Source organism: Antechinus flavipes, chromosome 1 (assembly GCF_016432865.1).
Source record: "Antechinus flavipes isolate AdamAnt ecotype Samford, QLD, Australia chromosome 1, AdamAnt_v2, whole genome shotgun sequence".
Taxonomy (NCBI): Eukaryota; Metazoa; Chordata; class Mammalia; order Dasyuromorphia; family Dasyuridae; genus Antechinus; species Antechinus flavipes.
This window is the reverse complement of record NC_067398.1, coordinates 246265228-246293105: the sequence shown is the minus strand read 5'-3', so window position 1 is coordinate 246293105 and position 27878 is coordinate 246265228. Positions and strand designations below refer to the sequence as shown.

Genomic DNA, 27878 nt, shown 5'->3' with positions numbered 1-27878 from the left:
TCTGGGATGTTCCCCGACCGAGTTCCACAGCGCCCCGCGTGCATGTTCGTATATCTTCCCTTCTCCCTTCTCCCTTCCCCCTTCCCCCTTCTCCGGGCTCCCACGATCTGCGCAGACGATCTGCGCAGCCTTAGGTGGGTTCGGAGGCCGTGCACGCAGGCGCTGTGCCCATTTCCGGGATCCCTGTCAGCCGCTCCCTCCCGGCCTCCGTCTTCCTCCTGCCTCCCGCCGGAGCTTATTCGCGTCGACTGACCAGAGTCCGCGAATCCTCCGCTCCGGGGCCTGTCCGCACCCTCCCCATCCCAGGTAAGGGATGGCAATCAACTATCTTCTCATCTCTTCTCCCCCCTATCTTGTCTGCCTCCGTCTTGGGGTCACTTGGCCCTTTCCCTACCCTTCGGTTCCCTGGGACCCGGCTTAGGCCGCGGGGGCGGGCAGACCCTGACTACTGGCCACTGAGGAGGCGGTGCAGAAGAGTAGGTGGGCGGGCCGTCCTCTTTCCCGCCCCTCTCCCCAATTCCCCCCCTCCCAGGCCTAAACTGAAGCTTGGGGCTGTGAAGTCCCTCTCCATTTTCAGCCTCTCTTCGCTTTTCTGGAACGGGAACCCCATAGTGCCACCCCCACGCATTCACACTTCGTCCCCCGCCCCTCTCCTGGCATCTTCTTTGTTCTTTAGCCCCCTGGGTCAGATCCCTGTCTCCAAGCTCGAGGCGAAACACCTCTCCCCTCCCTACCCCTGGGCGTAGGTTGCGTGTCCTCCCTTACCTGCCTCTCCCTTACCTGGGTTTCAGGCTTCGCTTCCTCCTGGTGTGGCAAGTCAGAGGAGAGTTATCAATGAAACCGGATTCTCATCAGATCCGCTTTTACTCCCTCATCCTCAGGGCGCCAGATCCTTGGGAATTTTAAATGACCCGGTCCGAATTAAGGGAAAGGGTCAGTCACCAAGTCTAAGACCTATGCCTGTCCTTGGGATAGTTGACTGTGCCTTGAGGTCGTTTTCCTTCCTGGTCGTCTGGCTGTAAGAGGAAGAAAGGAGTTTTAAAATGATATACCTAGTAAGACAAAGGAGTTTCATTTGGTCTCTCTAACTGTGGTGGATCAACGATATTGAAGTATCTGTACCTAGATTAGTCTGAGAGCATTTAGACTAAGTTAACATAACCAGAGTGCAGATAGTCTTCCCAAACTGAATTATTCCAGAACCGTAGAAGGAAAGGTTGGATCAAAGATTACATTTTCAGATAAGAAACCAAATGAGATTAAAAGGAACTATCCTGGGTATTCTATTGGGAAGTCATATAGAAAGCTATTGGTTTAAATATATGTTTCAAAATGTCTTTTTAGCTCTACTGTGTGAGTATATAATAAATTCTGCTAATAGACATTAAGTATCTATTTTATGTGAGGGGCTGGGGATACAAATTAATAGTTATCCAGGACCATGTATTTTACGGGTGTGATACAGCAGGTAAACAAATAAATTCAAGGGAAATAGTCCCCATTGTTTGGGGGATCAGGGAACATTTCACAGAGTAGTTGGTATCTGATTTGAGTCTTGAAGTAGAACAGATTATGAAGTAGCTGAGGAGAGAGTCCATTCTAGCTATGAGATTTTACAAAATATCGTTTTATATTTCCACATCTGAATGGCATTATAGAAAATTGTGTGTATGTGTGATAGAGAGTGTGTGTTTATGAAAAACATTTTTCGTTTCGGTTTATATTCTTTCCTCTATTAAAGAAGCGTAATGTAGGATCATAGATTTGGAGCTAGAGTGAACCTTCTTGAAAGTTATCTTGCCTACGTCATTCATTTTACAAATAAATAGATCCAGAGAAGTATAGTTTATTAATAAATTTTAAAAGTGTTCCATGCCTTGAAACTTTTTTGAGTGCAGTGACTATATCTTATAATTCTTTGGTCCTATATTGGGATCTATACTGTTTCTTCTTCCTATCCCACACATCAAGGTCAAGGAGTTGGTGTGGAAACATCATAATTCATCTATATATAATTTAGTGGGAAGTGGTAGAGAGATACTGGAAGCTTAGACAAACTAGAAGTCCCCTAACTTCAAACCCAGTTTTCTTTGGACTGTTTCCCACTGCCTTATAAGCAAATGCTTAATGAAGGTAGATTGAATTTTTTTGTTGAAATTTTTGTGATTCTAAGTTTATAGTAGATGCTGAGTAAATAGTTGTTGAATTGAATAGGCTCCCCTTTATTCTTACTGGTTTTCTTCTGTCCTGCCATTTTCTTAGAGAAATATGGAGAAAAATATGTTTTTAAATCAGGCAAGGGTGACTGGCCATAATTCAGAAATTATATCTGTTACCTTGGGAGTTGAGGAATTGATGGAGGCAATGTGCTAGCTTCTTAGGGACTCTTACAGAACTAGCCTATTGAGGGATAAAGTGCTAGATTTGGAATCAGAAAGTTCTGGAATTGAGTACCCATTCAGAATATTTACTCCGGACAAGTCCTTTAACTCTCTGAGCCTTATTTTCCCCATCTGTATAACAAGCACTTTGTATTCAGTAGCCTCTAAAGTCTCTTTCCCCCACTAAACCTCTGATCTATGTGGTAAATGGGAACTAATAAAATTATAAATGATACTTTTCATACAATTATCTTGGGTGATAGCTAGAATAACTATTATTCTCTTCCTAAAGCTGGGGTAATTGAGACCCAAAGAAATCGTTACAACTCTCAAAAGCTCAAGTTTGAACCCAGATTTCTGACTTAAAGTATGAACTATACTATATTTACAGAGATTGTCAAAGACAGCAATTTTCTTGGTTTCCAGTGTTAAAATGAAGTACCTCAGGCATGAAAATATGTGGGTAATGTGGCTGAATTAGAAACCAACTTTTAATATAATTATGCCATTATTTGAATTTTGCTTCTTTGGAAAGTTACTCTAACCTGATTACTCAAAGAAGTGAAAATTTTTGTCTATACAGCTGTTGTTTATGACCATACATAAAACATGCTTTTTACTATTGGCATTTATTTAAAATATTAATTTTCAGTCTTGTTTATAATTTTTATATGTCAGCTGTTACTACTCCCATAGAACATAAGCTCCTTGGGTACAGGGATTGTTTTGTTTTTGTCTTTGTATCCCAAGCTCCTAGAACATTGCCTTGTGCCTAGTAGGCGGTCGATAAATATTTGGTGAATTGAATTTCAGCTAATAGAACTTAAATTGTTACACTCCACTAAGGAACAGTGGTGAACTAAATCTCTTTTAATTAAGGAATATAGTGATATATCATATATGCTAGTTGATTAAATTTGAGCAAATTAAGTAATTCTGATGTTAAAGGAAAGGAAGATATGACTGTGCCCTGAACATCTGGAAATACATCTTTGAAACACATGAATCAGTGCTATGAATTTTTAAAACATCAGACCTTTTGCTATTGATTACACATTTTTCCTTTTATGTTGCTGCAGTTTGCAGTAAAGCATGTAAAACAGAATGTAAATTTACTATCTTCATTCCCAGACCAGAATGTTGAATTTTGACTTTTATTTCCTAGCTTATTTCTGGACATTTGATACTTATTTTATTTATTGGCTAAATGTATATATTCCTTATTGACCTGTGAAAAATTTACAAATATCAGAAGTATTACTTTCAACCAAGTTTGATTTCAGCTTTAATAGCTAATCTTACTATTAAAGGCAGCCTGATTGTAGTGTGGATAGAGAGTCACCATGCATCTGACACATCCTGGCTCTGTGACCTTGGACAAGTCACTTAATCTAGTATTCTAGGCAACTAAGTTTGTAAATTGCAGAAATGATGCTGCCTTGCATTGGTTAAGTGAGTTTCATCATCGAGGTGTTCCACTGTACCAGTGAAATCTCAGATCCAGATTTTATCCTTATCCCTTTGATAACTAAGTTAATAACTTTCATTTTTACCTTTATTTTCTTTTGAGTTGTCCATTCATTTCCTCTTTTCATCAAAATTTTGTTTTTCATTCTCCATCCTAGGTTTAACACGGTCCTATTTGGGTATATCAGATTTTGAAATTGCAATGAGTATGACCATCTGAAATGATATTTGCTACAAGTTATAGTTTCAATTCATATTTATTTATAAAGAACCTGCTTATAATGGAGAAAAATAAGTTTTTTAATTTCAGGCAAGGGTGCTCAGAGAAGTATAATATAGTGTGTAGGAAAAGGTAAAGAAATTGAAACATTGAGAGTGCTCTAGGGTTGGAACACTTTGAGAAGGGGGGAGCTTGAGGTTGGTTTGTAACCCAAAGATCCCCTAACTTATATAGTAGTCAACTTTTAGGATGATAAGCATTTAGAGCTAGATTTTAAAGATCACTTAATCCAGGCCTCTCGTTTTACAGAGAATGAACCTGAGTCTCTAAAGGAGTTACCATTGGTCCATTAGATATTCAAATCCTGGACTCCAAATTCAGGTTGCTAAACTGACAAGTCTATTAAGAGTTTTACAGAACATTAAAGATTCTCTAACCTAAGCATCCATTTTTAAAATGAACTAATTGTTTATAAGTTTTAATCATACCTTCAGGGTAGTGGAAATTTAGAATAGGAAGTCATAAGAACAGATTGGGAGCCCTAAAAGATGTCATTCTGAAGCCTCAGTAGACTTATAGGAGCGTCGATTTAAAGCTGCAAAAGAACTTTAAAGATTATCAGATTCTCTCAGTTTACAGATGAAGAAACTGAGGCACCAGTTAAAAGACTTATCCAGGTTCACACATCTGGTACTAAGCTTCCAAGACAGGATCAAAACTCACCTCATATTCTTTACTCCTGGTCTAGCATGCTGTCTGGTATATCACCCAATTTAATTATCAGTGGCAGAATTTTCATATATAGAACTCTTAATAGCTTGCATAAAGATAATGTCATCAATAGACAGGTACAGGGAAACCTATCTCTGGCAATTCCTGATAATGTAAGAGGAACTTTCAATAACTCTTTACTTTCTCAATGCAGAAGGATAAGGCAGGTGTAAATTAAATTTGTTTGATTCTCTTGATTTAGTGTCAGTTGACTTAATTAGATTTTGCAGGGGTCCAGAATACACCTAAGATAGTAATCTTTTCCAAAAAAAAAAAAAGGTTTTTTAAAAATTACTTTAAATTTCAAATTCTCCCTACCCATTGAGAAGGCAAAAAAAAAATTAATACCCATTATACATATGAAACTGATAGTAATCCTTATTTCTTTCTTAGACTCTGAGATGTTCAGAGAAAATAGATTCATATTTAACTGAACCCATTTTAGTAAAACTTTTAAGTTTTACAAAACACTTTAAACATCCTCCCACTGAATCTTCAATTCAGTGAGCATCTATTAAGATATGTGTAAGTTGTTTCAGGAACTCTGCTACAAACAAAGAATAGGAAACTTATATTCTGTTATTTTTTTTAATCTTGTGAAATAGGCAGTACAAGTAGTATGTCTCGCATAATACTTACAAAAGAAATGATTTTGTCTACCTTCACAGACTAGCAAGTATAAAAATGGGATTGGAACCCAAATCATCTAACTCAATCCAGAAAATTGCTTTTTAAAAAGATGTTATTAATGCTTCTTCTCCCCCGCTCCCATCCCATCATTTCCAATGACTCTCTCCTCTATCTCTACTCCACTAACATCTTATTGTGTTACAGAAAAGTATGGTTGGGCAGTACTATAATTTGACTGTGCCTGAAAAAGTTACAAAGCTATTTTTCCATCATGCCTATATGACATTAATTCTTATGTATGTGTCTTTCAGTCATTGTCTTTATGCAAGGAAAAATTCAGTCTACTTGTTATTGACTTATCTTGTCCATTAACCTCTTTCTTATTACCTAGGTATTCATTTTGTTTTGTGTAAATTTAATTCCCCAAAATTCATATCTTAATCTGACTATGTAATATTTCATGAAATAGGCATAAATAGATTTTTTTAAGTGGTACATAACACACATATAAATTTAGAACACATTTGAACATCTTAGGCTTTCATGATTTTTGTTACTCTTGTGTCATTCCCAAGCATTTTAAACCAATGGGCAATTTGATTATTTCAGATTTATGTATTAATTTGTGGTTTGTTTTTATTGATTTTTAATTCCTCAATAAAAAAATGACTCATTTCTTTCCATAAGTGTTACACAGTTCTGAAATGATCTGTGTAACACAATGTAACAGAATCTTAATAATCATCCTGAAATAAATTGAAGTGCTGTTCTTGAGCTATAGAGTTTTTAATTGTTGAATTAAAGTGAATTTAGCAAATGGATCTGGCCTTGGTAAAGCACTACTTTATAACTTTTAAAGTAATTTCCCTTATTATTTATTTCAGCTTTTTCCTTTTGAAAACACTAAGAATAATGTCCTTACATCAGTTTTTACTAGAGCCAATCACCTGCCATGCTTGGAACAGAGATCGTACTCGTAAGTATGTTAATCTTTTGTCTTTGGGTACCTTCTCTGTCTATGGTGTAGTATTTATTAGACATTAATGGGACTATATGATAGGTTACTAAGGATACATAAGAGTTATAGAATTTCAGAGCAAGAGATACTTTAGAGATCATGTAATCTAATCCTTTCTAATACTCAGAAACTTGATGTATAATCTTGGGCAAGTCATTCTGGACCTCAGTTTCCTTATTCTAAAACTAATATTAAGAACTACTACTAAGAAATATCTTTTTAGCCAAATGAAAGTTCAATTCAACAAGTTTAACTTTAAAAAAATGTTTAATAATATTTTAATGATTTTAAAACTTAAACTTAAGATCCATATGAGTTTTGCTTATACATACCGGTATGTTAGTTGAAATTTGTATTCTTTTCTTCAATTCACTTACTTAAAATTTAAAAAACCCTATAGACAGAATTTTGAATATTTCATCTTTCAGTAATAAAAACAAACTTTACCTCCACTTTAAAAAAAATTGTTTGCAAAGTATTTCATATACATAATTTCATTTGATCAATTGTTAACCAAAATACTATTATTCTGTGTATGTTAATATATTAAATTATTTCTACCAGAGATTGCCCTTAGCCCTAATAATCATGAAGTCCACATTTATAAGAAGAATGGGAACCAATGGGTAAAAGCCCATGAACTGAAAGAACACAATGGACACATTACAGGTAATAGTATCCTACTATGGTGAGTTTAGTTTGCTTTGTTTCAAGAAAAAGCCTGAGTATAAGATGAATGTTCCATCTTGCCATGTTTAAAATTTGTAGAGTTCTATACCACTTACAGGTTGTCTTGATAAATGAAAGAATATTGTGCTATTGATTTCAATTTGTCAAACATTATTGAATACCTTTCAGATGCCTAGCAGTATTGGTGCTATGGGGAACATTGTAGAAATATCTTTAAAAGTTTAATATTTCATGAGGGGCACTCATGAAATAAATTTGGGAGAAAAATCTATACATGAAAATGTGGTCAAAATCATTCATAAGTCTTGGAAGAATATATTTTTTCCTAAAAAGTTTCTCTTTGGTTCCTTTTAAAAATTAAAGTTATGTTAGGATTTAAAACTGTAGATATAGATCCTAAGGGAACACAGAAATTGAAAGACTAAAACATCCCCTTCTAGAGTAGAGTTTATTCTTTGTTAGACAACAAAAATAGAAATGTTCGGCTGAATTCAGAAGTTAGCATGACCCTGTGAGGGTATGCTCCTATCCCTGCTCTGCTACCTAGTTACAGAGTGATGTTTAATGACTTGGGTAAATTGTGGGCATAGGTCTGTAGAAATAAGAATACATTAATTTTCATGATTGTTCTATATGGTAAGTTATAAGATCATGAATTTAAAACTAAAAGAGACTTTGAAAGATCTAAGACCATAGATTACCGCTTCAACACTAAATATGGGCTTCAAAGTAAGCTAATCCAGTTTCCTCTTTTTAAAGTTAAGGAAAAAAGCCCAGAGAAGTTAAGTGATATTCTCAGAATCATTTAAATAATAGTGGCAGAGGCAGGATTCAAACTCTGGCCTTATAGCTCTAAAATTAAGGTTCTTTTCAGTGTATCATGGTGGTCCTTTACAATTTACAGATGATACTAGTAAAGTGATTTGTCCACGGTCACCTAGAGAGCAAATAACCCTTTGTTTTTAGAATTAAAAAAAAAAAATCATTTGAAATCGCTATATTTTTCTAGACATTTTTACTATAATAAAAATAAGTAATCCCTGCTTTTAAAAGCTGCTCTGGAGACATTTTGAAGCAGATAGCTCAAAGGTAAAAAGTCCTGATTGCATATCATGTCACATTGTTCTCTTCAGATACTGGCAGAAGCTGTCAAATGAGAAGGTAAAGGTAAAAAGCATACAGTTTTATTCATTTTAAAGACCGAGTCTCTAGCTAGAAGTGCAGGTACTACTAGATTCAGTCTATGATTGTTGCAGGAGTTCTTGCCTGTTCTATTTCTGACTTGGGCTTGTTTTCCAACCCTAGGAAACCTGATAAGCCTCCTGCTCACAGGAATGCACCATTTTAGTACTTAACTTAATACAGACACCTGATCAACATAACCCATTTCAGCAAAGGACTCATGAACTGTGAAGAGATTCTTTAGCCTCAGCTTACCTGGTAGCTGTATTATTGGCATGGACCCACACATAGATATTTACTGTGCATTGTTGTATATAGTTTCAAATTTCAGTAAAACAAATCAGAAGAGTAGAATTCAACTTTTTTATAAGATATGTATGGTTATTTTGCTCTGGGCTCAACTTTTGATAGCCATTTGGAAGAATTATTTTGTTCAAAATATTCTTGTACCTTGTATCTATTTTACCCTGCTTCACAATTTATTGACTTAGAATTACTTGTTTGTAGTGATTTAGCCTTACACATATCGAATTTACTCTATGTATTTTTGCTAAGAGCATGATGGTGTTTACTACCATCTCGTATACTTTTAGTCTGTTCTCATCCCCCAAACATTTTAATTCAAATGAACAGTAATGACTACTGTTAATTGTCTTTGTTCTTATTGTTTGAAATTTTAGCCATTATTTCCTGACAACAATGGTAAGCTTCCATTGCTTTATAATTGATTCTTAAATAACATGGCCTCCTAGATCAAAGTAAAGCTTTCTATAGCAACCCTTTGTATAGTTTCTAAAATTCTTTTCTGACCATGAAGGTTTACCATCCTGAAAAAACTCATATCAGTTTTCCTTAACTTATCAGGATTATGGCAATAATGCATCCAGTAGTAGAGAACATTAAGAGACTAAATAATTATAGCATTGACTATATAACCAAAGGTCATAATTTTGAATTTTTACTAATTTTACTTTTCCTCTATCTAGCCTATTTCATTTTTAGTCCTTTAGTCATTGGACACATTGTTAACTTTCCTAGCTAGCTTCATTTGTGACCTGGTAAGTCAGTCAAATATTAAGCATCTACTATGTGCTAGGCACTTTGGTAAGTAAATGCTAGTGATACAAAGAAAAGCCAAAACAAAACAAAAAGCTAAAACCATTCCCTGCTTTTATAAAGCTTATAGACTAATGGGGGAAACAACATGCAAAACAGCTATGTACAAACAAGATGTGTACAGGATAAATTGGAGGTGATTAACAAAGGAAAGTTATTAGCATTGAAGGTAATCTGGAAAGGCTTCTTGTAGAATTAACATTGAAAGTGTCTGTTTAAGTTAAAATAGGCAAAGATGAAACACAAAGAAACAGCCAAATAATGTGAACCATCCAGACATGTTCTTTTCTACCCCTCCCCCTTCCCCTTTCTACTTAAATTCTATTTTGGGGCCTTTGTGCTTTGGCTGGTTTTCTGTTACAAGTCTCAGGCAACATTTTTTCAGTTCTGAAGAAAATGTTATTGGAAGACTCTAAATATAACTATGGCAAGAGACCAAGGATCAGTCATTTTCTCAGATGCTGACTAAAGAGATGGAATATTTCTGTTATGGCTCTTCCTAAACTAAAAAATGTCCAAGAAGATGGCCATGGCAGACTTATCAAAGAGATGTCAATTTTTTTTCTCATGTTAGTTTAATCTTTTGTATTAATGTTTGATCTTAAAAAACAAACAAAAAACCCCCCAACTTATTGACCTAAAAGTAATGAGAAAGCAGGGGAAAAAATGCAAGCCTATATTAGGAGGAAATGACAGCTTGCTTGATGTTGAATTTTTCTTTTCTTCATGTCTGGCAAGTCAGTATTTAGAAAGATAATGCTGTTGAACAGTTTTAAGCATGAACTTGTGGTTTGACAGTTGCAGAGTTGGCTATCACAGTAGAGGTAGTATTAGATGGCTAGACAGTCTTCGAATAATAAAAAGCCAAGGAGCAGTATTTCCAGGAAGAAAAGCATTTGTAGCATTTTTCTTAAAATATATGATCCTAGAGAATAGAAAACTGCTGGAGTTGGGGGTGAGAGGGTTGAGAATGATGGGATAGTGGTAGGAATTCTTTGTGCTTTGCATACCTAGACTTTTTAATAAAAATCATTAAGTTTTAGTTGTATTAATTAGATATTAGAGAAGGAGAAGGATCATTTCTTCCATTTCTCCATTAGGCTCACTCAGATATTTTTTGAGAACTTAATACATCACAGTTACTGTGCTAAGCACTGATGGATAAAATGAGGCATAATAAGAAAGACTAAAAAGTTTACAAAATTTTCCAATCTTTGGTATTGAATCTCATCACAACTCTCTAAAATAGTCAGGTTTTCCTCTGTTTTCCTCCCTTTTTGTTTAAAGGATATGGAAACAAAAGAAGTTAATTGGTTTATTCAAAGTCACAAAGCAAGGTAGTTGAAGAATCAGGATTAGAGTTTTTTAAAATAGTATTTTATTTTTCCAAATACATGCAAAGATAATTTTCAACGTTCACCTTTGCAAAGCCTTGTGTTCCAAATTTTTCTCCATTCCTCCTCCCCAGAACAGTAAGCAATCCAATATAAGTTTAACATGTACAATTCTTCTAAACATATTTCCATGTTTGCCATGCTGTGCAAGAAAAATCAAATTAAAAGGGGGAAAAAAAACATGAAAAAAAAGCAATCAAACAACAACAAAAAGATGAAAATACTGTGCTTTGATTCACATTCAGTCTCCATAGTTTTTTCACTGGATGCATGGTACTTTTCCTTACAAGTTTATTGGAATTGCCTTGAATCACCTCATGGTTGAAAAAGCCAAGTCCATCACAATTGGTCATCATGTAATCTTGTTATTTTGTACAATGTACTCTTGCTTCTGCTTACTTCATTCAGCATCAGTTCATGTAAGTTTTTTCAGGCTTTTCTGAAATGAATCTGCTCATTATTTCTTACACAAATGTTATTACATTCATATACCATGACTTATTTAGCCATTCCCCAGCTAAGGAGAATTCACTCAATTTCCAGTTAATATTTTTTTTAAACTTCTATAGGCCCTCTGTAACTGAAGTTGAGTTTCTAATTAGCTTTCCTAATTAGAAAATATGTCCTATACATGGCTGTCTTCAGTGATATGATTCAGACCAGTTCCAATGATCTTGTGATGAAGAGAGCCATCTACACCCAGAAAGAGTTGGGAACTGAGTGTGGTTCACATCATAGCATTTTCACTCATTTTTTTCCCTGTTTGATTTGATTTTTCTTGTGCAGCAAGATAATTGTATAAATATGTATGCATATATTAGATTTAACATAAAAAAATCTGTTAAATTTAAAAAAAAGAAAACTTGTCTTGTAACAGTTATCCTCTTAAGGAAAATGTGGTTAAGTTGTAAAAGCTTAAAATAATGACTGGAAAAGGAATTATGGGGCTTTAAGATGTATTTTTTTCATATTTTTTCATTTTATTATTTTCAAACATATATATAACTTAAAAGAAGTATGTATTTCCTGCTTTTCCTAGTTAGTTTACAACATAAAATCATAGATTTAGGCCATGAAGTACAACTCCCTTATTTTGTAGATGAAGAAACTGAGGCTTGAAAAGTAACCCAAAACCACATGTTAGTGAATACTAAAAGATGGGATTTGAACCCAGGTATTCAGATTCCAAAGCCAGTGAATGTTCTTTTCATTTATCCAATCAGGGATAGATGATTTGTTTATTATTGAGATTTTTATTAGATTTATCACATTCAAATAATAGAGTGATGGAATGCCCAATTGCTTTTTTTTTTCTTTTTTGCATTGCTGGTAATGTTTTATGAAATTTTTTTGTGTTGAAATTTTTTGTGTGTAGAAATTGAAATTTATTATCTATTTTTGTTTTTTTTCCCTTTCACTATTATGTAATGCCCTGATTTGTCTTTTTCAATTTTTTTAAAATTTGAAGTTTGCTTTATCAGATACCATTGCTGTTATTCCTGCCTTTTTTTTTTTTTTTTTTAAAGAACTTGGAGTTTCTCAGTATATTTCAGACCTTTTAGTTTAGCTGAAGTGCAACTTCTGACAGACAATATATCTAATAGGTAGAATGATGCATTTGAACTCAGGAAAACCTGGACTCACAATCCTATCTCTTATATTTATCAGCTATGGAACTATTGACAGGTTACTTAATTTTCCTGATCTTCTGGCAACTCTTTAAGACTACTAAGTTTTAGACTGAGTTGCAGTCTACATTGATAAAGGAAGTTTCTATATAAAAATGTCCTTAATGTGATATGTTTCCTATAGATAATATATTGATGGCTTTTTTTTCCCATTGGAGCCATTATGTGATTTTTTAAAAATGGAATAATTCATACTGTTCATATTTATTGGTATAAGTAGTCAGTTTTGAATGCCCACTGTGTTTTAAGATAATACCAGACACTTTAGTTTGACACAGTCAACTTTTTTGAGACATTGATATGAAGTTTCAATTGCAGGTATTGACTGGGCTCCCAAGAGTGATCGAATTGTAACTTGTGGTGCAGACCGTAATGCCTATGTCTGGAGTCAGAAAGATGGCATCTGGAAACCAACCCTAGTCATCCTGAGGATTAATCGTGCAGCTACTTTTGTGAAATGGTCTCCCCTAGAGAATAAATTTGCTGTAGGTAGTGGAGCTCGACTGATTTCTGTGTGCTACTTTGAATCTGAAAATGACTGGTAAGTAGTATTTAGATATAATAAATGAGAGTAAAATTGTAAACTTTTACATTCTGACCTATTTTTGAATCCCATATGATATTCTGAGGCTCGTATGGCACAGTGTCTAGAATTGGTTTATGGAAAAAACTGAGCGTTAATCTGGAAAATATTTCCCCTTTGGAATTTGTCATAAACTGTTAAGATATTTTTCTTTGTGAGTATGTATGGGTGATCAGTCCACACATAGCTTTCTCACAGCAGAACCATCCATTTGCGTATTTTGGTCTACAAGCTTGTTTCCACTCTAAAATTAGATCTCTGTTCTCTCTCATCCTTTTCAAATAACAGTTTTATAAGCCTGATACTATTTTCTTATTCTGTTTTATAAATTGCAGATTTCATTATACTCAGAAGTCCATAGAAATGTTAGAACATTTTCCTTTTCCCCCACATCTCTCCTTTTAGATTTCTGCATTGATTCTGAATTGTTTTCCAAACTCATTCTGTGTTAATATCATATTTTATTTGTCATGTTAGTATGTAAACCATCTCAATGAACATTCACTAGGATTTTGGAAGCATAATTGTGAATGTTGTACTTTATAAATCATTTGAAACTGAGTCAGTCAAAATAGAGAAATTTATTGTATGGCTAAAGAACTTATTTTAACCATTCTCTCCTGTTTGCTGTGATAAGAAAACAATTCTGTTCCATCTGAAACACATTCAGCGATGGTAGTAAATATCTTCGAATTTGGAAATGGTTTGTGGTAACCTGCAGTGTTTGTGTTTTTGCCAAAATTAGAATTTTAATTTTTACAGCCTTGCTGTTTCTGGTGTATTTAGGCACAGCAAAGGAAGGGAATTATCTTCTTGCTTTTTTATTTTCAAAGTTTGTACTGATTGTACCAGTTTGAGTTATAAAATACATACCTTTTAAAAATACCCTTTTTTTCAAGCATAGTGAACAGAATGTTGTCTCTAGGGAGATTTGCTTTAATGAATACCTTCAGAGAGAGAAACTTCATAGCGCTGGTCTACATTTTCACAGATTCCAAGTTAGTGTGTTTTGAATGAAAAGGGTTTTTTACTGGATAACAGAGTGAAAAAAAGTAATTTGAATTTGAAAGTAAAAACTCTGTTTTTAAATGTTCTGTGTTTCAGAAGCTTTTCCTCAATTGTAAAATGATATTTGATAGGATCTTAAAATGGTAAAGCTAAAAGAATTTAGAAATTATTTTGTTCAACTGTTTCATTTAACAAGTGAAGAAACTATGGTGAGAAGAGGTGATACTGATTTGCCTAGGTCATATGAATTACTGGTAGAACTATAGACAAAGATCTTGGTTTTTTGACTTCTAATCTACTGGTTTTGTTTGTTTGTTTGTTTGTTTAAATTTAGAATAGCCTGCTAATTTACATGATTAACAACCCAGAGACCTCAAATGATGTTATGAATTGTTCACTATCTTGTTCCTTACTGTGTTGCTTTAATTTAAAATATGTGCATTGTGCTTTATACTTAAATGCAGTAGTTTGGGGGAATATCTAACCTTGTTTATATGATAGTCAGAAAAGTGAAACATTTCCTGCTCTATGGGAGTTCACACTAATTAGGAGAAACAACATATGAAAGAAAGTTCTACTACAGAGCAGATCTTAATTATTCCCTTGAAAATAGAATTGTAGCTTGAGGGAAGATTATGAAATGGATTTGTTAAGATTTGTTGATGAAAATGAGAAAGATAACTAATTAGTGAATTTTGATGCTTGAATGTCATTACATCTGTCAGTCTCATTTGTGCTTTCATATATATATATATATATATATATATATATATATATATATATATATATATATATATATATATATATAACTCTTGTCCTTTCTTAGCAGTATTCATTCTATGTTCTCCTATAACTCCTTCATAGAAGTACAACACTGTTCTAGTCTTTTACTATCCTCTTCCATAAAGCTTTTTCTGATTAGTTTATATTCTTCTTGGTTGCCAACTCTCTGTTTGCTAAAGGATTAGTTTACCAACCGAAGTATTTCTAGGATCTTTTTGGTCTCTTCCTCAAGGCAGTTAATTTACATGTTAACATTTTTAGTAAAAATGATAATCCATGTAAATTTCTGTTCTTTTGTGTCTTTTCCTTTTTAAAATGTCAATAACTTGTTTAGGTCAGGTTGGAGTTTTCTCAGTTATACAACACATTTTCTTTTTCTTTTAAAATTAAGTATCAATTTTGATCTTCTAACAAGTTGTTCTCACTATGCATAGTAGCTGATCTGAACATTACTTCCTTGTAGTCAGTAATTTTCTGTTAGAATTTAACTAAATTAATTTTTATTATGTTATTTGGTGCTCATCTTTTTAAATATTTCTTGTTTGTTTGTTTGTTTTTAATATTATTTTATTTTTCCAAATACATGCAAAGATTTTCAACATTCACCTTTGCAAAACTCTCGTGTTCTAAATTTTTTTCTGTCTTTTCCTCCCATCTTCCCCAAGATAGTAAGCAATTAAGTATAGGTTAAACATGTGCAATTGAATAAAATATTTTTGAACACATATGAACTGATGCCAAGTGAAGTCAGCAGAATCAGAACAATTTATGCAATAACAACATTATTGTTAAGACAGATATCTTCAAGTGACTTGGGACTCTTATCAACACAATGACTAATCACACTGGCAAATGTGAAATTCATGTTTAGATGTTATCTGCTTGGTAGTTTTATGTAATATTTGGGAGCTGTGGTTTGACATTTCTTGGTGTGTATATGTATATATAAGTTGTTATCTTTTTTGGCTTTAGGTGGGTGAGCAAACACATTAAAAAGCCAATTCGTTCTACTGTCCTTAGTTTGGACTGGCACCCCAACAATGTTTTATTGGCTGCTGGATCTTGTGACTTCAAATGCAGGTGAGACAAAACTAAATTTGATGTGCAGATTTCAAATGGACTTACTAGGTGTTTTATATTATCAAACTTAAAATCAGGAAGTAGTAACATAGAAAGAGTAGGATCCAAATTTCTTGAGACTATATTTGTTTTTAGTATCTTCCTGCCAGTATTATCAGAAAATAGTGGGGGAAAAAAGTTTTGACACTAACACATTCTTTCTAGTATGACATCCCTGGCAGTGGTCCCTGTGATATCACCTCTGTGATATGAAAGATTAATAAAATGTACTGTTATTTTTTAAATAGTACATTGTTTATTTTTCTTAGGACAAAACCAGAAGAAATGCAATTGAGTTTGGTAATAGTTTGCAATTATACAATCATACTAATATAATTGTTTTTTAAACTTGATCAGTATATCACTGACAAAGAAACAGGAGGTCTTGAATTTGGCCCTTGTATGAAAAACAATGTTACTTGGAATATATAAGAATAGAAAAGATGTGAGGGATCCATAGGTTACATGGAGAAAAAGTCAGCTATTATTCACTATTCTTGGATTATTATTTGAAAAGAATGCTTGTTAAATATTTAAAACCAGATTGAACAACAGGGAATTGAGTGAACATCAATTAAATTTAGCTCATCTGGTGAATTCTTGTTTAACATAAAGTTATGCAGTCATCTTTCAGAATCCTTTCTAGGGTTTTGAATGTTAACTGGTTTTCTAAATTTTGATTTGTTCCTACAGTATGTTCAGCTACCATTGTTAGGGGCAAGCAGCTTAATGTTATAGCTTCTCTGGAAGTCGAAAATAGATATTGCTAACAAAGAGAAAGAGAATACTTACCACTACATTTTTATTAGAACAGATCTAAAAATATGATTATTAAGATAGAGTTTAGTTCACATTATATGGCAAATACAGAATAGCACATGTGATTTAAAGTGTAACAAAGAAGCTTTATCTTTTGAAATAGATGGCTTTCTGGATTTAGTTTCATTCCATTTGATTATTACAACTAGTTCATTATTGTTCTTACATTATAGCTCAAGATAAAATTAGTTCAGTCTCTGACACAATGACTGTTCCTGCTCCCCATTGCTTTCACTATTGAGGTGGAAGGGGGTGGAATTTTTTGCAGAAGTACAAGCATAAATTAATAAGGGTGAGGAATGGTTGGCTAACAGTGAGAACAGAAAAGGATGGATTTAATGTATTACTGAGGAACACTCAATAGGATTTGATAATTAACAAGGTCCAAGTAGAGAGAAAGGAGGCATCAAAGATGACTTCAGTATTCAGAAGCTAAATTAATGGAAAAATGACAGAAATAGGGAAATTGGGACAAGACGCCAGGTTTAAGGGAAAACTAGTTTTGGTGTGACATTGATTTTTAGGTCATATTTAAGCAATTAGACCTTTGAGATTAGTGCTCAGGAGAAAGTTTAGGGGTCAAGTTTTAGATTCAAAAACATGGCCTTCAGTTATCTTTAAAATGAAAGAATTAGATCATTTTCTAAGGTCCCTTCAATCTATAATCTAAATTTTGAGAGTGGATGAATGTTCTAAAATGTACGAAAAAAGCAGATTGAGTCATGAAGAATGCAGACATTTAGTGTGAAATGTAAATAAAAGGGAGGGAATGGAATTATTCCCTTTATAACATTTTCATTTTTTAATGTTCTGTTATTCATATATTCTTGTTCATGTGATCTGCCCTTAAGTTTTAGATTCCTTTGTCAATTTCTTTGTTGTGTTTTCAAAATTGAAAACTGATGAAGGGTTCCAGCTTTATGTATGGATTGGATGTTTCGTATGTTTATAATCCCTCTTCAACAAGACAACGTTACAAATACTTAAAAACAGCTATTGTTTTCCTGTTAAGTCCTTCTCATTTCTAGTTTAAACATCCTTATTTCCTTGAACCAAAATATTCTTGTTACCTTCTTTTGAATATTTGCCCTCGATTCTTAAAATCAACATAAATGAGAGAGTATACTATGGAATTATTTAAGCTAGTTAGTTTGGTTTTGAAATTGAGAGTGTATATATATATTTCTTCAGATGAATTCATATTAATTCACAACTTTCCACTATTAAATTTGATCTTAAATGGAACTCTCATTCTTTTCAAATGTTAGGATGCTAGCTCTTCTTTTCCAATATTAGATATTCCTGAATTTCATGAGTATGTGTACTTGGGCACTACTCCAAGGATTCTTGAATAGTCCACCCCCCAAGCTAGGACCCTCCCATTCCCCTTCCTCCAAACAATTAAATGGTCTTTGAGAGTTGATAGGACCCAGGAATTTATTCTTTGGTAGTTAAATAAGCTCTGTTTAAAGATCTTCCAGGTAGAGGAAATCTGCCAGATTCTAAAACAATCCATTTGGCTTATAGTTAGGAATTGGAACTGGAGCTCTGATTTTATGAGTGGAGAGATTTCTTGTATGAGGAAACTCTCATCTACCAATGCAATTGATACCTTCTCTGCAATTTATAGTTTGCCTAAAGTGAACGTTAGTTACCTAAACTTCACTACTGCCCCCTGTTGCTGATCTATTTTTGGATAACTCCTGACTATAAGGAAATTTTTTCTAAATTTCATCCTAAATATGCCTTTCTGCAACCTTTACTTATTGCTCCCTGCTTTGTCCTCTGGACACAAGCAAATTAAGTCTTACCTCCATGTTATTACTCTTAAATTACTTGATATTGACTGCCTTGTTCTTTTGCCTCCTCTAGATCTTATCTAATATAGGCTAAATATCCTAAGTTCTTTATTAGTTTACATTCCCTCTTCAACTTCCTAGGTATCTCTTTTTGACATTTCATAAGTTGTGAGTATCCTTCAAATGTAGCAATGACAGTTGAAGGCAGTACTGCAGATATGGTCTGAAAAGGAGAGAGTAAAGCAGTACAATTACTTCCTTTATTCTGGTCACTTTATTTCTCTCAGGAGACCCTAAAATCAAGTTAGTATTTTTGGCTGCTCTGTAACAGTGGTGGTTGGCAGTATGATATAGTGGCTAGAGGCCTAGCTTTCATTGGAATGACCTGCTTTAAGTCCTGCCTCTAACATTACTGACTGGCTTTGTGACCATTTTTAAGTCACTTAACCTTTTAGTGCCTAAGCAACTCTTTAAGATTTTAAGTTGCATTCAGCTTGTTGATCTGCAGTTGTGGAAGGAGTTTCCATGCTGGAAATTTTCTGTCCTAATAAAATCATAGGTCCTCAACAAACAGTTTTTTTACATTGCATCGAATTTGCTGTTCACTAAGATCCCAAATGATTTTCATATGAACTGTTAGCTATAGTTGTATAATTGAATTTTTAAACTTGTATTGAACTTTAATTTATTCACAAGATAGTAAAGCTTAGACCATTATTCTAATCTTTTGATATATGTTTGCTGTGAACCAGTGATCTGTTCCACACTATGAGATCATATCTTCATCTGGTCCACAAGAATAACATATGAGATTTTGTCAAACAGCTGTAACATTCTCTGATTTGCTAATTTGATAATCCTGATAAGAAGGAAACAGGTTTAATCTGGAAAGATTTTTTTTTTTAATGAAGGCACTGGCCAGTCACTGTTCATTGTTATCTTTTCCAAATGCTCAAAAAGGACCTCCAGTACTCTGTTAGAATTTTTGCTAGGAATCTGTCAGCCAGTACTTTGAAGATTCCACCTCCTTCTCCTTTATGAAAATTGGAACATTTTTCTCTGTTCATTCTCATGGTACACCTTCTGTTCTCCAAGATTTTCAAAGATCATTGGCAGCAATTACATCTGTCAGGTTTTTCAGTGCAATGGGACATAGTACATCTTGGCCTAATTGACTTGAACTCATTGAGGGAAACTAGATGCTTTCTTACTTTCTTGTTATCTGATAATCATTTTTTATCCCTTCTTTCCAGTACAGAGGAAAAAAAAAAAGCTAAATAAGAGTTGACTAGTTTTTACTGCTAGCTGTCATCATCATTTCAAGTCCTTGAACTATTCTTATGATGACCATCCCCAAATTTAGTCCTGATTGACACACACAGCCATCTTTGAGTCATAGCCAAAAATCTTTTCAGCTATGACCTACTGGATCTTGCACTACTGGCATCTTGACCAAGAATCTAGGTTCACCTCCATGTCACAATGAAACATTGATGTGGTACTTTAGCAGGATGAAGGGGTGTGTGGATTTGCAGAATGTAAGGTTGTGTATATATAAATACAGGTTTGGGGGCATGGTAAAGACCTTGGAATAAGAAAAGGGGATTCAGGTATCTTACCCCTAGCACTTAACTGTAGTTACTAGCCTCCTTGTGCTTAAATTGTCCTATCCGTAAAATGGAAATACTCTGTACCTTGAAGGATTGTTGTCAGTAAAGTACTTTGCAAATCTTAAAAAGTTGCATAAATTTGAGGTATTAGACTTTTTCATTTGTAGTTTTGTGTTTTTATTTCCCTATTTTGTATAGAGTTTTTTCTGCCTACATTAAAGAAGTTGATGAAAAGCCAGCCAGTACTCCATGGGGTACCAAAATGCCTTTTGGTCAACTGATGTCCGAGTTTGGTGGTACTGGAAGTGGTGGTTGGGTCCATGGGGTTAGTTTCTCTGCCAGTGGGAACCGCCTCGCTTGGGTCAGCCATGATAGTACTGTTTCAGTTGCTGATGCCTCCAAAAACATGATGTAAGTATTCTTTATTTTTAAAAAATCCAATATATTGTATCTTCGATTTCTGAAACCTTTTCTTTCTTGTGGAAATGGGAAATGAGAAAAAAAAGTCAAAAACAGGTCCCTTATTAGGTTAATCAGTTGAGCTACCATAACTCAGTTTAAAATTTCAGAAAAAACTGAAGACTTTGAATTTGGAAATTTTCCTTAAAGTCCTTAAGACTTACTTGTGCTAGGTAACAGCTAACTTAAAATGTTTTTAAATTTGGACTTGAAAAAAAGATTATGTTCCTACAGTCAGAAACAATATCTAATCAAAGAACCATTGAAAATTCTTTTGAGAACATGCCTGGTTTGGTACCAATAAGCATTCCTTCAAAATAGCCAATTTATTCTATTAATCTTAATTCATACATCTTCCCTTCTGCCATATTGGTTCTTAAGACAATTTTAAATATCATCTGCTGAATGATAATGTGTTGCCCTATTTAATAAGTGAATATTTAACATTTATTTAAACACAATTAACTCTGAAATTTTTGATGCCTTTTTTTCTCTGGTACATTGGAACAAAACTTAAGTAATGATGAGCCCATTTGTTATTAAGTTCTCTATGACTAGAATTAATGTTTACATATTTGTTTGTTGGGGAATTGAAGAAAAGCAATTTTCTCCTGTCAGTTTTCGTCTTGTCTTGATAAACACAAATTCCCAAGGGAATCTGAAGTTATCTAGTTCTTTATTTTAATTAACTAAAATGGAATGTAATGTTATAGAGGTCAGTATTCTTGGGTAACTTTGGTTCCCTCTACTGGCACAGTAGTAGTATAGTCTCAAATTTGGGAGTTTTTTTTTTTTTTTTCCCAGAATAACCTAATTCATCTTAAATGCAGGTGGTTTTAATATGCATGAGCCCTTAAATATTTTATTAAAAATACAAATTTATTATACTTTTGTCATACTCTTTGAAAGAGAATTTCATTTAGTAAAAAATCTGATGTCAGTGAATGTAAAAAGTAGAATATTAATCCAGCACCTGACACTAACTTTTTAAAAGTGATCTTTAAGAATGTACTCTTTTGAATAAAATCAGATCCTTGTCAATCTTCAAACTTACATTGAGTATCTGATATATGTAAACTGCCTTGGTAGCTAACAATCGGAGATACATGAAAATTAACTAACAGCAGATTGTATAGGATTGAATTCCAAATAAATGGTACAAGTAAGTGTCATCCATATTTAGTGGTAGAAAAGGCCATTTTATCCAGAGTAATCAAGAAACATCTTGGAGAGATAGAAATTAGATTGGACTTTATGAGACAGATAGAATTTAAATGGAGAGAAAAATCTTTTAAGAAGAGTGATCAGGATGAGCAAAGATAAAGAGATAGAAAATGGCATTTTTAGAGGAAAATGAATAAAGTTGTTTGGCTAGAATGGAGAGTTCCTCTGTGCGGGGAAAAGAGAAATAATATGCTGAAATGACCTTGAATTTTACCTCTTAGATGATAGGAAGCCATTGGAAGGCCACTGGACTTAAAGTCAGGAAGACCTGGGTTCAAATCTTGCCTCAGATAGACTATCTATATATCTCTGAACAAGTCCCCTAAACTTTGTGGTCTTTAGTTTGCTCATCTGTAAAATTAAAGAGTTGGATTTGTGGTTTCTTCAAACTCTAAATTCCTATGATTCCAAGGAAGTTACTATGGGATTCATCTATCTTCTATTTATAATTCTTTTAAAGTATTGATATTTTAACTCAACCTAAGCTTGTGTCTTGGAAGTCCCTGATAGATAGGTTCTTTGTTATCATGTGTGTCTGTAAAGAAGCCATATAGTCAGTTTGAGCTCTTGTTTAATAAGTGCTCTTATGTTCAGGGTTTCACAGCTGAAAACAGAGTTCCTCCCACTCCTGAGTGTGTCGTTTGTCTCTGAGAATAGCGTGGTGGCTGCTGTAAGTATCTCTTTTCATTTTTTCTTGTGGCACTCTGTAGTTTTTCAGCAAGAGAATAATACGTACATTATGAAGCTGTTCACAATGCATAAAAGCCCTTTAGAGAAAATTGTTTTTGTTTTTAATAGTGAAAAATGCTAAAAATGAATATTCTACTTAGCAGTCAGCTAGATGTGTGATGGTACCTTCCATGGCCTTAATAATGTCTTGTTTCAGGGCCATGACTGCTGCCCAATGCTGTTTAACTATGATGACCGTGGCTCCTTGACCTTCGTCTCCAAATTAGACATTCCAAAACAGAGCATCCAGCGCAACATCTCTGCTATGGAGCGCTTCCGCAACATGGATAAGAGAGCCACGACTGAGGATCGCAACACTGCTCTAGAAACACTACACCAAAACAGTATCACGTAGGTGCTAATCACCAAGGGTCACTGGGAGTCAGTCCTTGTCTCTTTCAAATCCTGTGGATAGAAACTTTTAAACAATTGCATATAACCTTATTAGAGAGGATGTCATTTGTCTAATGTTTTACTTCTCTATCTTCCCATCTCATGCCAAGTAAACTACCATTATTTCATCTAAAAGATATTTCTTTGCTTCTTGATTTTTACTTGCCTGAGAATTTCAGGTCACAGTAACTGAGCTACAGAATGATTCTTGATTTTTAAGATATGAAAGGCAAAACCCATTCATTATGAAGATTGTGAAAGAAATGCAGCAAAATTTTAAGGCCATGTAACCCATCAGCATGATTTAGCTTTGTCAAATATTTTTCAGAACCAAAGCTAATGTTTAAAAGCTTCAGTCCACTGTTTTGGTAGTTTTCTTACTATCAAACATGGATATAATGTCATAACTTTGTTCGTTATGAAACAATTCTACTGCTTTGGTTATGGGTTTTAACTTCTTATTCTTGTGGATGAGGCATAGTATAGTATGGATAGGGAGCTAGGCTTAGAGCCTGGAAGACCTGGGTTCAGGGCTTCCTCTTACACTTACTTAGTGAGTGACATTTAATTTCTGAATACTCTAAATAATTCTCTAAGATTGTAAAAAGATGCTGGCCTGTGTGGGTAGAACATATTTTCTTACCCAGGTGTTCCCAATTCTAGTGAAATCGTAGGTCTAGTCTTGAACCTTCTCCTTGTACTTAAGAGCAAAAGATGATTTAAAAAAAGAAACTAATTCATTAGGGTCATTGTGATAAAGCAAAGAATTCTTTTGACATATCACTTTTTAAGGACTTGTGGGAAAGACTTGAATTTTGTCAAGCAAAATAAGAGGCTAAAGGGAAGAAAGAAATTTCCTTGCAAATTCAACCAGTGTTCAGAAGCCTGGATGTCATAAAATGTTCTCTGTCTTATTCTTTTGTTCTCTCAAGCCCAACTATTATGATGGATTGCAAACACTAGATTTTTCTTTGAAAAAATTTGAAATAGTGTAATATCTGGATTTAGAGTCCAGAGACTCTAGTTATAGTTCTGCCTTAACTTGCTGTGTGACTTATCCTCAGTCTCCTCATTTTTTAAAAAGGAGCAGTAAGCTAAATAATTTATCCCCTAAGTCCCTTCTAAACCCTCCCATTCCTTGATGCCACTGATGATTGCAGTTTAAGTGGTTCCACAAATTCCTTTGATAGAGCAGACTTCATAGTAGCTTGAAAATTATCATTGCTGAGTATAGGTAAAAACTGAAAGAATATATTTTACTTTCTATTTCATCTTAAAACTACACTTCTCAAAGCCCTTTAAAATAAAGGGCTTTAGCATATTTTTTCCATGTAGTTTTATGCAGATTGCATATCAAAAAGGAAATAGACCTTATTGCCTCTCCTGAAATTTTTAAGAGTGCAGTATTTTTTTTTTTTTAATAGTGAAATCTTGTCAGATGGGAATAGCTCTTTTCTTTTTAAAATCTGAACTCTTCTTGGAAGAGTTTGTAAGGAAGAAAGATTATTTTGAGGCTCTGGTATTGATATTAAGGAATGTAAGGATGAATTCTTTCATTTCCAACGCTATTCTTTTCTCCTTTGGATTTACTACCGTACGGCCTTTACTGTCATACTGTTTACTGATGTAATGGCCATAAACTCAGTTGGGTTGGAGTTTAGTATCATAAATTTATTTGGAATGACTAATGTTTTGAGCCTTACTTTTTTTATTTATAGCCAACTTTCAGTACTAAATCAGATTAGAAAAATCATATCTAATGTATATATATATTGGATTTAACATATACTTGAACATGTTTAACATGTATTGGACTACCTGCCATCTAGGGAAGGGCATGGGGGGGGGAGGAGAAGATAAAGGAGAAGATAATTTGGAACAGATGGCTTTGCAAGGGTTGATGATGAAAAATTACTCATGCATATGTTTTGTAAATAAAAAGCTTTAATAAAATAAAATTTTAAAAAAAGAAAAATCACATTTACACAGTTTTTCTATGTTAGAAAGTATTTTCACTTTCTTAATAGCATTTGAGTTTCTCAACAATCGTGTAAATTGTTTAAGTATTATTACCCCCATTTTATAGATGAAGAAAGTGAGCTTCAGAGAGATAGTTTGCCCAAAGTGACAGCTAGTGAGGAGCAAAACTAGGGCTTGGACCTTTTAACCTCAAGTCTCATTCTATTTTCTCTGGTCTAATGGAATCTGAACTACTAAAAATCAATTTAAAATATTGCTGTTGTAGTTATTTCTTTGATCTTGCCTTTGGCTCAAACTCTGGCATTGTAGACAGCATGTGAAATAGATTATCATGGTTCTTTAGGTTTTTAGTAAATTCTTTGTTGGATTTGCTAGAAATCTACTTGTTCCAACACTTTTGCCTCTTGTTCCAAAGAAACAAGTCTGAAGTGCTTCATTGGAGCCTCCTATCTACAAATCCATGAAACACAGCTTAAAATTAACTTTTCTTCTTTTCATTATTTTTGTTAGAGATCTGAGAGTAAAAAAAAATTTGAGGTGTTCTCTGAGTCAAATTGCTACAAATCAATTTGGATGGAAAACCTGATATTCTAGAATTGGTGAATAGCTCATTCACTTGACTAGCTTATAAAGTGTGACTTGCTCCAGAATAGATTGACTATAGCAGTTGATCACTGCTACAGTGTTAACATTTCCTGAAGTCCCTCATTTTATTCTTCCTTTTTCAGCCAAGTGTCTATTTATGAAGTGGACAAGCAAGACTGCCGCAAATTTTGCACCACTGGCATTGATGGAGCAATGACAATTTGGGATTTCAAGGTATTCTTTGACTTTTATAATACATTTTGTCTCTGTGGTAGTAGTGATAATAGAAATCATAAACTATCATTAATATACTGTCTTAACTATTTGGGTCAATGTTAATCATATTTAAAATCAAGTAAAAATTTTCTAATGTATATAGTAAGTGTTAGATATGATTCAATTAAAAGCTTTAACTTTATGAGGAACCTTTGTAGTCCTCATTTTATTCTTTTAGTAGAAAGATTTTTATAATTTATACTTAATCTATTTTTATAATCTAATTTAAATATATGAACATGTCTCCACAACACACACACACACACACACACACACACACAATTTCTGTTTGGTTTTGTTTAGTTTCGCTAGATGTTAAAAGAATTAAAATATTACCTGTAAACTTGTATGATATATATCTTTGTTTCTAGGGAGAGTTCATATTTAGAATTTAGAAAACAAAGACAAAAGTATAAATAAATGCCTGAGAAGATCTAGGCAGAAACATAAAATATCTCTACATCATATCCTCTCTTTAGAGATCACTTGCCTTCCTCTCAGAGGATCTCAGATAACCTTACATTTAACTATCACCACAGGACTTTTGATGATATTTTAGTCCTACCTCAAATATCTTGCAATTCATGTTTCTGCAGTTCTTCAGGACAAATTCCTTCCATGTCTTCACCACAAAATAGAAAGCTTCTAAAGGTGGAAGAGTGGGGCAGCATTTGGCATTAAGGTAGTGGGAGAGTAGAAAGAATGAAATTCAAAAAAACCTATCTCTGTTGAGTGTAAGGCACGAGTGTATAGCTCTATGTATAGATGTATGTGTAAAATCTATAAAAATTCATTGATAGAATGTTTTCCAAGACTTAAACATATAAAAAAAAAAAAAAATGATGATGCAAAACAGTAGTATGTGACAAGTACCAAACACTACTGACCAGTAAGTGCTGTGAGAGTTCAGCATAAGGAAAGAACTGAGGCTGGTCAAGAGAGACTTTATAAAAGAATGAGACTTGAGGTCCCACTTGATTTTCTTTAATGGAACAAAGTAGAATTCATTCCAGACAAAAGTAACAATTTAAGCAAAGAAAAAGAGGTAATATAATTCAAGATCTTTTGGGGAGATGCTAGTCTTACTGGATCAAAGGGTTCCTAGGGGAGCAATAAGAGAATGGCCTACCATTTCTACCTGTTGATAACCCATGTTTTAAGGCCCAACTTAAATGCTGTCTATCTCATTGGAGTCTTTCCTGATTCTCTAATGCTACACTATCATCATCTCTACCTTACCTCTATAGCTAAACTGTCTTTTCTCTGATCTGATCTTTTATTTGGTTATTTCATGTTCCTTTTATAGATTTGCTATCTTCTAATTTATATATTTCCTTTTATATATGTCTCATTTAACAGTTAAGGACAAGGAATGTGCCTTATTTGTTTTGAATCTCCTACTACTTTACATTGCATTTACTATGTTGAATATACTTATAGTTTGATGTAAAGCTAAGAAGTGTAGACATAATCCTATTTAGGAAGTTAATAAAGAGATTCTTTGGAAATTTTCAGATCAACATATAAAACTGATTAGTTAATTGAGTTTCTCTTTTCTGTACAGACTTTAGAGTCTTCGATCCAGGGGCTACGAATCATGTGAAGCTGTACTTCCATTCTCTAGCATGACAGACACTTGACAGAATGCAGCTCCAGCATTTGCATGAAGATGGGAAAAACGCTACCACAAGTCAAAACTGAGAAAATATCCCTTGCAGATGTTTTGTTTTTGTTTTGTTGAACATAATTGGTGAATGTATTGGTTTAAAAAATCAGCAGTGATGTTTTTTTGATTGGCTATTTCATTCCATTCTCGACCAAAGCTGCTCTTTAAGTAGTTTATTGTGGAAAGTTGTCACTCTAAATTAAAGGGGGATTTTATGTAAGTTGTCTGCTAGAAAAATAAAAAAATATATAAGAAGTATTTGTCTTGTGACTTTTTTTAAAATTTCAT

At 33.8% G+C, this 27878-nt stretch overlaps 1 protein-coding gene across 2 annotated transcripts; it reads left to right on the top strand.

The window, feature by feature from the left end:
* Nucleotides 1-164: 164 nt before the first annotated feature.
* Nucleotides 165-27845, top strand: ARPC1A (actin related protein 2/3 complex subunit 1A). Of its 2 annotated transcripts, none has more exons than XM_051999827.1 (10): nucleotides 165-306; nucleotides 6354-6445; nucleotides 7052-7156; nucleotides 12876-13098; nucleotides 15904-16011; nucleotides 20477-20689; nucleotides 22556-22631; nucleotides 22848-23041; nucleotides 25792-25882; nucleotides 27489-27845. In XM_051999827.1, exons 2-10 carry the CDS (start codon nucleotides 6382-6384, stop codon nucleotides 27525-27527), a joined length of 1113 nt encoding a protein of 370 aa, XP_051855787.1. In that variant the 5' UTR covers nucleotides 165-306; nucleotides 6354-6381; the 3' UTR covers nucleotides 27528-27845. The 2 variants fall into 2 exon arrangements, with proteins under 2 accessions (XP_051855787.1, XP_051855777.1); XM_051999817.1 differs by having other exon boundaries at nucleotides 208-306; nucleotides 6354-6449.
* Nucleotides 27846-27878: the final 33 nt, after the last annotated feature.

What these genes read in the sequence shown, in the direction of transcription:
- ARPC1A (XM_051999827.1), top strand. Translation starts at nt 6,382, where the DNA reads ATGTCCTTACATCAGTTTTTACTAGAGCCAATCACCTGCCATGCTTGG. An exon ending in ACACAATGGACACATTACAG is followed by an intron (nt 7,157 to 12,875) that starts GTAATAGTATCC and finishes TTTCAATTGCAG; the next exon opens with GTATTGACTGGGCTCCCAAG. An exon ending in TTTGAATCTGAAAATGACTG is followed by an intron (nt 13,099 to 15,903) that starts GTAAGTAGTATT and finishes TTTTGGCTTTAG; the next exon opens with GTGGGTGAGCAAACACATTA.